The 14,583-nt window shown below is 41.1% G+C and overlaps 1 protein-coding gene across 1 annotated transcript in view; it reads left to right on the top strand.

Annotated features, from left to right (window-relative positions):
- The window catches only part of grip2b (glutamate receptor interacting protein 2b), a 62,109-nt gene that overhangs the window by 31,597 nt on the left and 15,929 nt on the right, over positions 1-14,583 (top strand). The window contains exons 3-11 of the mRNA XM_028406061.1: positions 2,127-2,262; positions 2,360-2,505; positions 2,985-3,071; positions 3,173-3,248; positions 5,874-6,019; positions 6,264-6,411; positions 7,255-7,424; positions 12,140-12,292; positions 12,371-12,557. Coding sequence (XP_028261862.1) covers positions 2,127-2,262; positions 2,360-2,505; positions 2,985-3,071; positions 3,173-3,248; positions 5,874-6,019; positions 6,264-6,411; positions 7,255-7,424; positions 12,140-12,292; positions 12,371-12,557 — 1,249 coding nt within the window. The remainder of the gene's footprint in view (positions 1-2,126; positions 2,263-2,359; positions 2,506-2,984; positions 3,072-3,172; positions 3,249-5,873; positions 6,020-6,263; positions 6,412-7,254; positions 7,425-12,139; positions 12,293-12,370; positions 12,558-14,583) is intronic.

Raw genomic sequence — 14,583 nt, 5'->3', positions numbered from 1 at the left:
AACATATCACCATTAGATATAAATGAACTTTCCCCGCTTTTCTCTTAAGAAATCATTTATTTCCATGTAGCATACAAGTTTTTCCGCATCATTCCCTGAGCAGCAAAATAAAGGCGTCGATAAAACTTTATGAATCCCAACACATTCCGCTCTGCATCTCTGCAGGAAAAACTCATTAAGTGATGGATTCACTTCTTAAAGTGTTCACGGTATCCAAGTACATTTGTAAAAGCTTTGCTTTTATGCAAATGTGAGCAGCACAAAGACTAATGAATGAATTAGTGCCTATCAGGAGATTGTGTGTGTGTGTGTTTGTGTGCTCCTCCATGAATATGTGTGTGTTGTAATACCCAGCAGAGATATCTATGGAGTGAAGCACTTCACTGATCCTGAGTGTCGCCTGAGGGATTTACCTAATCTATTCATCTATCACAGCAAAGCCTCATCTCACCTATGTGTGTGTGTGTGTGTGTGTGTGTGCGTGCGTGTGCATGTGTGTAAATGATACAAATGTAGACAAATGGCAGAAGGCAGCTCTCTATCATCAAGCTCTAGGGTTTTAGTTTACTTATTACTTCAGTGCCATCTTGCTCATTTTACCCACCAAGATTCCGCTGGCTGCTGCAAACTAAAATCCTTAACCTCTTCATATATCCAGAGATTCCTTTAAAATTAAAATACCTAATCACTAAAGGTATTAGCTTTACATGAGCTCAGTTGCCCTTGTATCCGACTAACATACTACAACAAGATGTTGTTAAACAAGACGGTGGCACATTTCTCCTGAAGTTTAGTAATATCTCCTTGGGGTTTGTGGTGTTCAGTGTCAGGGATTAATCAATCAACATATTCTGGCATTTTATGGAAAGACAAGTGAAAACATGTCCTGAAAACATTCTTGCTTCCATTCTAACTTACATTCAGGGACCAATTTTTGTGTGTTTGACGGTTTCCTGTTACAAAAAAATCCAGTTGGGTGTGAAAAAGATCACTTGCTCAGACCCCAAAGGAGTCCAAAACTTGACCTCATTACCTCTTCATCAGACTTTACAAATGATGGACAGGTAACCAGGAAAACAAATATGGTGTTTGGGTGTTCATATACTGTACTTTCCATCCTTCTTGTCATCATCATTTCTCAGTAGATGCTGGCCTTTCTGTGCTGATCCTGTTCAGCAGATGGTTCTTTACTGTGATAATAAACTGAACTCCGCAGCATCTTTCCCAAGTCTACCCATTAAGATGTTTACCTCAACAAACCTTGAGTCAGCCTGAGTGCAGCTGGCATGCTGCTGTTGATAGAAACTAAAGAGTAGGTTACATGTAGTTCTGCTGAATATAGTGATGCCTCTGTTTATACAGAGGTTTAATTGAGTGTTTAGGGAATACAGCACTGTACAATAGTTTTTATTTGTCCTCCTGTTGAAATAGTCAGGGGTTTACCCTTGATCCCTTTCTCACCGTCCACGGAGAATTCTCTTCAGTGGGTTCAGTGAAGGGTTTCAGCTGTACATAAGTAAATCTTGATTTCAGTTAGTAAGTTCATTTCAGTTATTGTTTCAAATGAGGTCTAGTTTTAAAATGTTTAAAAGTGTCTACAGTGAAATATAGTCTTTGGATGTTAGCCTTTTGAAAAAGCTTCTTTCACAGACAATTAATTTGATCTGAACTGGATCATTTGCTGTGAGGACTTCTGGAGCTGTTGTTTGTATTTGCTGTTACTGATGATAAGCCGTAACCTTTAAAGACCTTTTCATCCCTGCCAGGAAGTCTTCAAGTGGAATGACTGCAAGAAACAATGAGGCATTGTTCACTCTCATTAGCCAAAGCTTATCTTATCTTATCTGAAATTCACATTTACATTTTAGTCATATCAGCTCTCTTGAACCAAAAAGGGGATCAGTGTCTCAGTCAAGGACACACAGCAGGAAATGTCTCCTATCTGTCTTGTATCTCAGCTTCACATTAATCCGGGGATGAGGACAGACAGAGCAGACACTAACTGCTTACTTCTTTGCTGTATTCTGTGTGTTTTGTGTCTATGTGGGGTTATGTCCTTCTCTCTGCCTGTTTGTGTGTGTGTTTGTGTGTGTATTGTCTTTATGTGTGTCTGTGTTTTTGGTTAGAAGCTCTGCGGGGGGTGACAATGGTGGAGCTGGTGAAAAAAGAAGGCAGCACGCTTGGCCTCACCATCTCAGGAGGAACGGACAAGGACGGGAAACCGCGGGTATCGAACCTACGGCCCGGAGGACTGGCAGCCAGGTGGATGAAACACAGGACTCATTACAGAAGATAGAGGACTAATTGATTAATGCTCTTTATTGCTGTTATATATTACTTTGTTATCTGTTATGTGCAGAAGCGATCAGCTAAATGTTGGGGACTACATTAAGTCGGTGAACGGCATCAATCTGACCAAACTGCGACATGAAGAGATCATCAGCTTATTGAAGAACGTAGGAGAGAGAGTTCTGCTGGAAGTGGAGTATGAACTGCCCCCTACAGGTAAAAATAATCACTGCAGTACCTCACAAATATCCTTCATGTCAAGTCTACTCAGTTTATGGAATATCGAAAAAAGGAAAAAAAAAACTGCGGGATAAGAGAAATCAAACTCATCCATCTCACACCAGGATCTCACACCCATCCTCTCCATCTCACTAGTAAATCCTACTCTGCACTGGTCCTGAACAGTGGATATAAATCATGGGATGGTGATTCATCCAATATGCATGTATTTCCCAGGAAAACACTGCTTTCTCATTTATTTCAATAATAAAACTTTGGTGCAGTAAAGGTACTTATGCATGGGTTTGTAAGAGGAAAAACACATGGGGCTGGTTTTCAGATGCATAGCATGGTGGCATCCAACAAGGCAATGCATGATGAAAAGTGGTTTATTATAGCAACCTCTCACTCTCTCTCTGTCTCTACCTCCCTCTCTTTCTCTGTCACCCTCCTCTATATCTCCCCCCTTCTCAAAGCACCAGACAGCACCTCAGGGGTTATATCAAAGACAATCGACATCTGTTTGCACAAAGAGGGCAACAGCTTTGGTTTTGTCATGAGAGGTAAGTGTCAGTAAAGACAGAAACCAAGTATGGCTGTCACGCATTACATTTCTATATTAATAGAAGTTAAGATTTCTCTTCATGTCCTGCTCCTCTCACAGGTGGTGCCCACGAGGACTGGCACAAGTCACGGCCCTTAGTTGTCACCTATGTCAGGCCAGGAGGTCCTGCAGACAGGTATGCAAACATGATCCCATAAATATGCTTATACTTTGTATATTTTCTCAAGCTTTGATCCACTAACTACGGTGGCAGTGTCAAAATTTTGAGGAACAACTCAAAATGAAAGCATATGTCTCTAAAGACTCCCATTGATTCAAACAGCATTTGGTGATGTAAATAAACTCATAGTTTTGGTTTTAGTAACAACTTAATAAGAACCCCCAGACCCATCATGGTTTCTATTCATATGCATGCCTCTCTTTATTATGGGATTATGGGAATATCTACTTTTGATGCCTTGAAGAGATGCACTTGTGTACAGCCCCCCCCCCCAGCATGTCACCACTGTGAAGCCCATCGGTGATGGCACCATGCACGGATTTAGGGCTGATTGAAACAGATTTGAGATGAGTAAAAAGATGGGTTTACAAAGAAGCAGAAGCATAAATAGCTGTGCCATTCTATTTCACTTCAGTGTTTTGGGCTGCTCTACATATTTTTTTACAATGCCAACCAAAGGGCAGTGGACTAAAGCTTGAGAAAATACACAAAGTCAGAGCAAGAGAATAATCGCTCATGTCATGTCTACCAACAAAAGAAAAAAAAAGTCCAGGAAACATTAGATTCGCCTGTGCCTTCATGTGAATAAACCCCAAGGATAAAGGTGTCATTTCCAGTGACCATCACTGGTATGCTGACAGTTATGTGTTACTCATTGCTGCAGTGGCATAAATCACCTCGTATACTTTTAGTGCTGTCATCATGTGTCTCAAGCCTTCATATTCAAGTAATAATGCAAGATATTTTCATGTAAATGTCACCTTCTTATCAGCGCTGTCTGTGAATCCAGTTCATATTTACATTATTGTTAATATTCTCCCAGGAAAAACATTGCAGTGCAAAGAAAATGATGTTTTCCATTTTACAATACCCCCATATGAATCCATGATACATTTTATTAATACAAATTTGAAGGATATACTGCCCTGCACCATCATTATATATATATATATATATATATATATATATATATATATATATATATATATATATATATATATTTGTATTAGTGGTGGTGCTGTGTTAGAGAATTGTACTCAGGCATTGCATTTCACAAATATTACTGCTTAAAATCACATTTTTTAAAAAAAACACCATGCTTGACTCAGTGTGCCCGCACTCCCACTCTAGTGTAAAACAGACAAAAGACTGTAATCCTCTTCTCTGATCACTTAACTTCAATCACTCGATGTTAGATTTCAGAACTGTGCTATTTTTATTCTGATGGAAGTAAGCACTGAATGTAGCAGCAATTTAGGGCAGATCCAGAATAGACACTGTAAGTGATTTCATGCTTCCTATGAAAGGACTGTTTCAGTGTAATCCAGTTTGTTCAAATTGTTTGCATATCTAACAAAATTATTAATTTAAATTAAGCCTTATTGATCACCTGTATGTCAGTAACTGCGCTCACAGATTAAATCACCCTCCACAGGTTCACAGACAGTGATTAAACATTACTATTGAGTTATTTCACCCCCTGAAGCTCATCTAACATTATTCTGAAGAAAATCGTCTCCAAAATGTGGGTCAGTCCAGGGGAAACGAATGAGATATTCATGCGGCTTTATATTCCATTTAAATGCCAATTGGAGAAAACTTAATCCACGGCACCATACAGTCCCAGGAGTGCCTACATTTTTAGCATTACCCAGAGGGAATTAAAGCAGCAACTCTCTAAATGTTAGAGAGCCAGGGTGTTTCATACAGGGCCGCAAAAGTGCTTTCACAGCATCATCACAAGTAGACATAGTGAGAGAGAGAGCCAGCAGACCAACAAGATGACCAGCAGCTAATGTTAGTTACATTTAAAGGAAACATCTGTCTACTCAATCAAATTTATTAGGAGAATGTGCAGCCTGTGTTCACGGAGGATTCACCATGTTTCTGTGAAACTTTTCTTATACTACTCTCTGTGGAACCTAATTCATAGAGGCTTTTGGTCTCAGCTTAGTTTGCATCATGTTGTTAAAAGCTTCAGGCCTATCAGTGTCATATTTATAAAAAAAAAAAACTTCTGGCTGGTATGATGACAGCTCTTTATTACTCACACTCTGGCACCATGCATGAAGCAGCTATCAGCTCTGTAATGCAGCCCCTCTGCATTAAATATTCAAAATGCAGCATATCCTATCTTTTTTTGTGGAAATCTATAATTGCCTGAAACGTGCTAGTGAGTGCCTCCAAAAACAACTGAGTCATCGAGTGTTTCTGTCAACAAGAGACTAAAACCAGATCCATATTTTATATTTTAGAAGTCTGAAGCAGTGCTATTTCCTATGTGTGTCGTCAGTTTGAAATTACAGGGTAATTACATACATTTTTCAATACACAGTAGTCCCATCCTCTACATTTGCACAGCAGTTCGGGAGCATACATTTTCTTGTTTGGCACCTTGTATGTCCAAAAATTGCCGCTCGGCAGTGATGATGTCATCACTGTTAAAATGTTGAAAACGTCTGAGTGAGTGGGGGACAGCAGAAGTAGTGAAACTGACTTTGAAGTTCATTTGAAGTGCTACAAAGTTCCAATAATAACTGGAACTAATTCTTCTTCTTATCTGTGTGTGTGTGTGTTCAGAGAGGGCACCCTGCGTCCCGGCGATCGCCTTCTAAGCGTGGATGGTGTGCCGCTGCACAATGCCAACCACAGTGATGCCATTAGTGTGTTGACTCAGTGTGGGCAGGAAGCCTTGTTCCAGATAGAGTATGACGTCACTATCATGGGTAAAAGACCACACACACACGAACCAGAGGGGAATTAGAGCTTGCAGCAAAACTTTATAGACTTCTCTCAAATGCCACTGAAACTCATTATTGGTTTGTTGTATTGTTTGTGTGGATGCGTTGACATTTTTTCTGTCGCCTAAGGCTGAGCTCTGCTTTTTTTATTTCTAGGTAAAACTGCTTGATTTGTCTCATTCCTGATTATAATATCTGATAGTTTGTACTTTTGCTTTTTCTCTATCAGACACTTTGGCAAATGCCTCTGGTCCACTATTAGTGGAAATTGCAAAGTCTCCAGGAGCAACACTAGGTATCACGCTGACATCGGCCAATCACCGGAACAAAGCGGTCATTGTCATCGATCGGGTAAAACCTGGCAGTGTGGTGGACAGGTGTGTATGAAGGCACGCTCACACATACTTTATGTGTTTGTAGACATGCGGGGTGTAACAGTCAGCTGCATCCTGGGAAAAGCATCAAGAGAAATGTGAATGTGTGTTAGCCTTTGGTACCGCAGGTCACTCAGCTCCCCTATTGTGCAGAATTCACTAGATAGTACGCTTGTTAGCCACTAGCTGCAAGCTCTGTTCACTACTGTTCCAGTTTGGATCAATACAACACGCTAGAGAAATTACGCAGTGATTACTGAAAGCATTTGCTGCAGTGTCACACATCAAGATCAAACTGCTGACTCTGTAGTTTGTACACACCTTGCTCTACCAAGTGAGCCACAATCCACATAAGAGTTTTCTTATGTGTCATCATGTTTTGCCTCGAGTTCTTCAGAGAGAGAGAGAGAGGAAATTCAAAATACAGTGACCCATGATGTGTAATACACAATGTTTACATTTTAAAAATTAAGCTACTGCACTTGTAATACAGAACAAATAGTCATGCGTCTAACAATTGTGTACTACACACACACACACACTATCTCTGTCCAGCCCTTTCTTGCATAGACAGTAAGAGACAGGATATTGCCCTTAGCCACAGTCTGGCTCTAAAATATATATGAAGCACTTGAACTGTGCGTCAGTGCTGAAACAAGCACTAAAATAACCTCAAGTCAACTGCACAGGTTGACTTTGGAGGTCTACAGCCTGCCACTATTCATTCCCACATGGTTGTAGATTCATTTTTAAAATGTGGGCCCTTTGTGCAGAAATATGAAATAACAAAAAGTGATGTTCTCTTTCATTCTCCTGGTCTCTTTATATCTCTGTCCGATGTACTAGATGTGGAGCATTGCATGCTGGGGATCACCTGCTGTCTATAGACGGCACATCAACAGAACACTGCACGGTCCTTGAGGCAACACAGCTATTAGCAAGCACAACAGAACTGGTCAAATTAGAAATCCTCCCCTCACATCAAACAAGGCTGACAGGAAAGCAGCACGACACAGGTGAGTGTAACAGCCGTTGTGACCTTTGTTAAAAAGACCAATATATCTATATTTTTCAATTTTATGGTGGAAAACCATGACAGAGATTTCACCTGAAGTGTACACTACCCTTTTCCATGGCCATGCTTTAAGATTGGGTCTGTGTAGAGCAGTGTAGTGTAAATGCTGCTGCAAGGGTCTTTGACTGGAACCAACACATATTACTCCAGTGCTATAATTTCTTTATTGGTTGCAGGTCAATTTTAGAAACCATTTAAAAGTTGTGGTAGCTCTGCAGGGCCAAGCACTGTGGTGTATTTGAGAGGTATTAACGCCATGTTTCTCCTCGCAGAGCCTCAGGTCCTGTATGCCAAAATTGAAAACCCACAGTGATTAATACTTTCAAGCAGTAGAAGCAGAACTTTAAAATACACCTCCCTCGTTGACCTTCGGAAGACTTAAGTTGAGGAAACTTTACATTTCTTGGAGGGAGATATTTGCCAAATGCTACACTACTACTGGGGTGTCCACAAAGCTATGCTAAGCACCAAGAAATTACAACTTAATCATCTTATAACTGATCTCTGGAACCTGATGGATGCACAGTGCATCCTGACTGATGACCCTTGAAGGCAAAGTGCGTGAGAAACAAATTATTGAAAATGTATTACATTGAATTATAATAACACCACACAACTGTCTCTCCAGCTCACATTTACTGTAGTTCTGAATGGTACTAATGCCTACACTGTCCTCTAACATCATGGTTCGGATAATTCCAGATTCTGCATAATCTGAACTGCAAAATTATTACAGGAAATCTCACCTAGCATTTTTTATAGAGATATATGTAAAAAACAAAACATAATCTTGGTTTCGGAAAACAAATCCACCTAAAAAGGACTACAAACGAAATAGGCAAGGAGATCACACATTAAATTCACTCAGTCAAATTTTTGGAACTTGTGACAACAATGCTGAACACAAAATCAAAGACCTGTTGTTGCGGAAGACACACAACAGCACCACAGACTACTGAGCATGCACACATCCGGGAGGTACTGTGTTGGAGTCAACACAGGGCGCAAACACAATCGCTTGGAACAATCTACAGAAAGTAAAGGGTAAAGCTATGCCCAAGGAGATGAAGAAAAGCAAAAGGGGAGCGTGATGAAGCAAGAGCTTGAACAAGGATTAATACCGGCTCGGCATTCACTCGCTGGCGGGAGCTGAAAGACGAAGAGGGATGCCTGACTAATGTTGACCTGGCGCCATTACTGCTAGCTGGAAGCTAACATGCTAGGTATTTGACAATAGTTCTGATAACATGTTTGCACAGCTCTTCAAAGGAGTTTACCTGTGTCCTCGGCTGCTAGTCAACAAATGTGAGTGTAGAAATTGGTTTATGACATTTGTAACAGACAATAGCATCCATCAGACTGGGGACCCCACGAGCACTTCCAAATTATGTATTGCTAAAATGTCTAACCAGTAGTTTTAAACTCCTGACTTCGACTCTATGTAAACGGTTATAAAACCATGTTTTGTATCTGGGGGATGTCTTATTCACCTAATGTGTTTTTTTTAGTAATCGTGGTAAATGATGGTATATCTGAAGTCTGTAGTGTCTGAAAACATTTGGTACAACATGTATGGGTAGCAACTAAAAAAGGAATAAGGCTAAGGAATTAAAAATAAAGGCAGTGAAAATACCCTGTCTAGGTTTAAAGGTAACAGTAATAATCCTGTAGATGCTCACAAATATGTTATTTTACCCTGATATCTTATAACGTCTGTGTGGCTCTTACCCAGATGGTGCGCCTTAACATATGAACTTATTCGGCTTTATGTTGTTAATTTTCCTTCACACCTTCTGCCTTCCTCCACAGCAGCTGCTAACACTGTTTGGCGATGTTGTGTCAGATTTGTGATGACTCCGCTGTGGTGGGTGTGTTTTTGCACTTGTCTGCTATTAATGTAGTTTGAATGTGGCTGGTGTGGATACTCAAATGTAGCTGACGGATACTGTGAAGTGGAAGGCAGAACTGAGAATATTTGGACATTTTGGACATTTTTTTTTCTCCAACAAGTCCATGTTTTCACTTCTTTGGCATCATTTTCCAGCAACAAACCCTTCTTCGGCTGTCAGCATAGCATTCTGAATAATACTGTATCACACCTTTACATGCATCACACTGCTCATGCTTTGTACAGCTCAGTCCACATACTCCCAAAATCTGACAGCCAATAAGCAATGACCAGAGGTGACTGTGGCACAGTATGTTTTCTCACTGTTTGGCTGCAGTCTTCAGGCGTGTTAGTCCTAGAGCATAACCAATAGTCAGGATGCTTGCAAATGTGTACTTATTCCAGATTACTCCTTCTTTGGCATTTTGATAAACAGGGACCAAGAATCAGAGCAGAGCAAAGATTTGGTTTGGATTAAGTCACCCCACGCACATTTAGCAGATCAGAGTAAAAAAGAAAAATCCCATTCATTCTGGTGTCTTTCAGCCTCCTGTCCTCTCTTGCACAACACCGATTGAGGAATATTTTGGCAACGTGGGCAACTTTGTGCCTAATTAGTTGAAGTGTTTCTTCACCCACAGCCAAGCGACTGCTTTTCATCTTTCAGAATTAATGCCAGTGGATTTAGAGGGGATACGCTGATTCCAGCAACTGCTTTATTATCCTGCGTTAATGCTCACAGATGAGAGGCTTAAGTATGACAAGCGTACACATGCACACGTTACACCAATACAATGATACACCAATAGAAACACATGGCTGATCACACACATGTAAAACCTGTATTAAAGCTTCCAGTGAGTACTAGTTCATTAAATTTATTTTTCTATAAATGCTAGTACACCTTTATACCTTCTCTACTGCTTCTCTGGTTTCTATAGAATTGATTTAGGGTGAGAGTTCATTTCCCTGCTACAAAAAAGACCAGAAAGAGAGAAGGTTAAGAAGTGAAGAATGAAAGAGCAAGAGAGTGACAGGGACTGTAAAAGCAGGATGGTATTTAGTTAAAGTCATTACACCTCTCTTACGTCTGTCAGAAGCTGCTTACATCCTGCTGCCTTCTCCTTTCTCCTTCACACATCCTGTCTCCATCTCTTTTCTTTATTTTTCCATCTCATCCTTTCATTGTATTCTATTTTTATTTTGACCATGTGAGCACCACACAGACGCACTTGAAAGGTCACCATCTCATCTCCCGTCTCCTTCATTTGTCTCTAAGAAGCAAAATTCATTCTTTCCTTTTTCTAATCACAGTTGTGTGTCTGCCCTTTTGTGTGTGTGTGTGTGTGTGTGTGTGTGTTAGCAAATGAACACAGCTCATTAGGATACTGATGGCCTTGCAGCAGACCTTGCAGTCTGCTTGCTGCTGCCTTATTAATAGGCACTCAAATTAAAAGTCATGCAGTTGTGTGTGTGTATGTGTGCAAGTGACTGTGTTGTGTCTTAAAACACAACAGCATTAAATACTTGGTTGTGACTTGTTCATTGCAGCAGTCTGTTATTTTTGAAGGAGAAACTTGCACATAGTTGTGTGATAAAAACAATTACAACAACAATTGCAACAGTGCAGTCTTTATTGTAAATATAACCCCTTCCTGACCATTCTCCTGGTTGTTATTTGCTCATATGGCCATAGTAGATGTAAGTTTAGTGTGTGTGTGTGTGTGTGTGTGTCACTGTGTGGCTGCGGACATTTGCTCTCTGTCTCTTCAATTTGTTTTGGTGAATGTGAAGACTTTCATTTTGCTCGGTGAGGATTAGACAGAAAATAGTTTCCACATTTCTCAGATGTCATCCTGAGGTTGGCCAACAGTTCCTCTGCTCCTCAGACTTCCCTGCCGCTGTACTGCAGTAGAATTGGTGAACCACACGCAAAAGAAATAAAAGCTCTGCTGCATGGATGCAGCAGTGTGGGGTATAGCGTAGGATCATCATGCGTGTGTGTAGCAAGGAATTACATGCGAGTTTGTGTCTGATGTCAGGCTTTAGCCTTGATTTTATGCTGATGCACACAGTGGGAGTTTCCCTATGAAGTTCTCCCAGACATCTGAGAAATCTGACTTTTGAACAGATGGTACTGCCCATCAGAATCTCTGTGTTTTATTCACCCATTTATTTTGTTGCCACTTTGTTAGAGATCTAGTTAGGTGTCACCAGAGAAGTGAAATGCCACATGCTAAAATAATGAATTATTACCCCGATGTAGTTTCTTTTCTGTCTTTCTTTTTTGGAAAAATACTTGCAACTGATTTTGCATTGTTTGTATATAGTTACCTAAACAACTAAGAAGTCACTAACACTTCCACCTAGGAATCCAAAAACATACATTTAGGATCCAAGATTCCATGCATTGATAATATGATAATAATAATATACTGAATTATCTTGACAAGGTGTAGTGCAATAAGTAGGTCTTGTGTCATCAAGTAAAAGAACGATGTGTGTATGTGTTTGTGTTCCAGTGAAGGTTCAGAAGTCGGACCATCCCCACTCCTGGGACCCCTGTGTGAACTACTGTCACCCTTCAAACTCCACACTCAACTCAAGCTCCACGCTCAATAAATCATGGACAGCTTCCAACAACAACACAATCAACAGCCTCGATTACTGCAAGTGTAAGAACACAACTTCCTGCCATGCGTAGTCTGTTTCTTTCAATGAAATCTTCTTATATTGCAGCAGTGGAACAGTAACGTCTCTTTTTGCAGCTCTGGTATCTGCCAGTTTCTCTCCCGGCTCTACTACCACATCAGGCCCAAGCAGCCAGAGCTCCAGCACCCTTCCCAGACCTATAGTACCCATGAGTCCCCGTAACTCGCTGCTCAAACGACGGCAGAGAAAGAAAGAGCACAAAAGTTCATGTAGGTTCCATTATTTTATATACAAGTCTAATTTCTCCTTCAAGCAATGAAAGTCATTCTATGTGTGTGTCTGTTTAGTGTCCCTGGCATCCAGTTCAGTTGGTCCAGGTGGTCAAGTGGTTCACGTTGAGACCAGTGAGGTCATCTTAACAGGTGACCCTCTCAACGGCTTTGGTGTGCAGCTGCAGGGAGGGATATTCGCCACTGAAACCCTTTCTGCACCGCCGCTTATACGATTCATAGAGCCTGACAGCTCTGCAGAGAGGTGAGCTCACACATTCATTCAAACACATCGACACAGAAAAATGATCTAAAGATATCAACAGAATCTAAACATGTTTGTACTGTGCAACAGAGTTTAGGCAAAAAGTGTGAAGAAGTGGTGTAAAGTAAGTGTTTTTTAATCTATTTACAAAATGCATAGGAATCAAATCAAAATTTTGTGTGAACTGGGTGAGGAACAGTCAAACTGTCCTTTTGACATGAGGACAGTTCCATGTCAGTTATACACTGCTCAAAAAATAAAGGGATCACTTAAAGACTTCACTTCTGTGAAATCAGCCTGTCCAGTTAGGAAGCAACACTGATTGTGAATCAATTTCAGCTGCTGTTGTGTAAATGGAACAGACAACAGGTGGAAATGAGAGGAAATTATCAAGACAAGCCCTATAAAGGAGAGGTTCTGCAGGTGCTGACCACAGACCATTTCTCTGCTCTCATCCTTTCTGCCTGATGGTTTGGTCACTTTTGCATTTTGTCAGTGCTCTCACTGCTAGAGGTAGCATGAGGCGGTGTCTACAACCCACACAAGTTGCTCAGGTAGTGTAGCTCATCCAGGATGGAACATCAATGTGAGCTGTGGCAAGAAGGTTTGCTGTGTCTGTCAGCACAGTGTCCAGAGCATGAAGGAGATACCAGGAGACAGGCCAGTACACCAGGAGATGTGGAGGGGGCCGTAGGAGGGCAACAACCCAGCAGCAGGACCGCTAACTCCTCCTTTGTGCAATGAGGAACAGGAGGAGCACTGCCAGAGCCCTGCAACATGACCTCCAGCAGGCCACTGATATGCATGTTTCTGCTCAAACTGTAGGAAACAGTTTCCATGAGGGTGGTATTAGGGGCCGACGTCCACAAGTGGGGCTTGTGCTAAGAGCCCAACACTGTGCAGACCCTGTGGAGAACGTTCTGCTGCCTGCAGCATCCTCCAATATGACGGTGGGATAGTAATGGTGTGGGGAGGCATTTCTTCGTGCGGCCGTCCAGTCTCGTTCCATCCACCAAAGCCATGTTGCGCCACAGACTGCCCAGGAGTTGACTGATGCTTTAATCCAGGTCTGGGAGGAGATCCCTGAGGACAACATCTGCCGTCTCATCAGGAGCATGCCCAGGCATTGTAGGGAGGTCATATACAGCCACACACACTACTGAGCCTCGTTTTGACTTGTCTTGAGGAACATAGGAACTGGAGTGCAGAAAAATTCAAATTGTTCTGGACTGATGAGTCAAAATGTGTAATATTTGGCTTCAACAGGATGCAGTTTATTCACCAAAGGGCTGGAGAGCATTACATTTAAGAGAGTCTTCCATGCTAGTTTGGGGCTGCATTTCTGCAGAGTTGGAGATGTAGTCAGGATTAATTTAGGCAACTGAACACAGCTTTTTCTGAAAACTTTTGTTACTCCCTCGAGTGGAGCAAAACTGAGGATTTAAGGCAACCTGCTTCTACAACTCCAGATGATCTGTGATTAGTTCTCCAAGATGTTTGAAACAAGCTACCTACTGAGCTAGAACATGTACCTAGAAAATACTATTTGCAGGCACCAAATATTGATTTGATTTGATTTCACTTCTGTTTCAACTAATAATAAAAACAAAATCGTATAATTTTGTAGCGTGTTTTTCCCTACACCATCCTAAACTTTCGCACAGTACTGTATATGTTAACAGAAGTGATTCATTGGTTCTTTCCGTGCACCCTTCAGTTCTCAGGCCTGGCGGTAGTAGTTTATACACAAAGTGAATGTTCTTACAAGCAAACAGTAGAGGGTTTTAAAAGGCTGTTTTTGTAATTGTGTAAGTCATTTTGAAACAGTACCAATAGTTTTTCCATGTTTAAATGTGCTGACTTTAATGCTGCATTAACAGCTTTACTTAGCTTCACTTTGTGTGTCTGAATGTCTGTGTTTATGCATGTGTGGGTGTGTCAGACTGATGCTGCAGTGTATTAGCAGCACCGCTCAACTCTGTGTTATGGGTGGGTGTTTTATTAAAGAATGTATGTGCATGAGTGT

This window comes from Parambassis ranga, chromosome 5, assembly GCF_900634625.1.
Source record: "Parambassis ranga chromosome 5, fParRan2.1, whole genome shotgun sequence".
Classification (NCBI taxonomy): domain Eukaryota; kingdom Metazoa; phylum Chordata; class Actinopteri; family Ambassidae; genus Parambassis; species Parambassis ranga.
The sequence above is the reverse complement of the archived record's forward strand: the minus strand, read 5'-3'. Positions and strand labels throughout refer to the sequence as shown.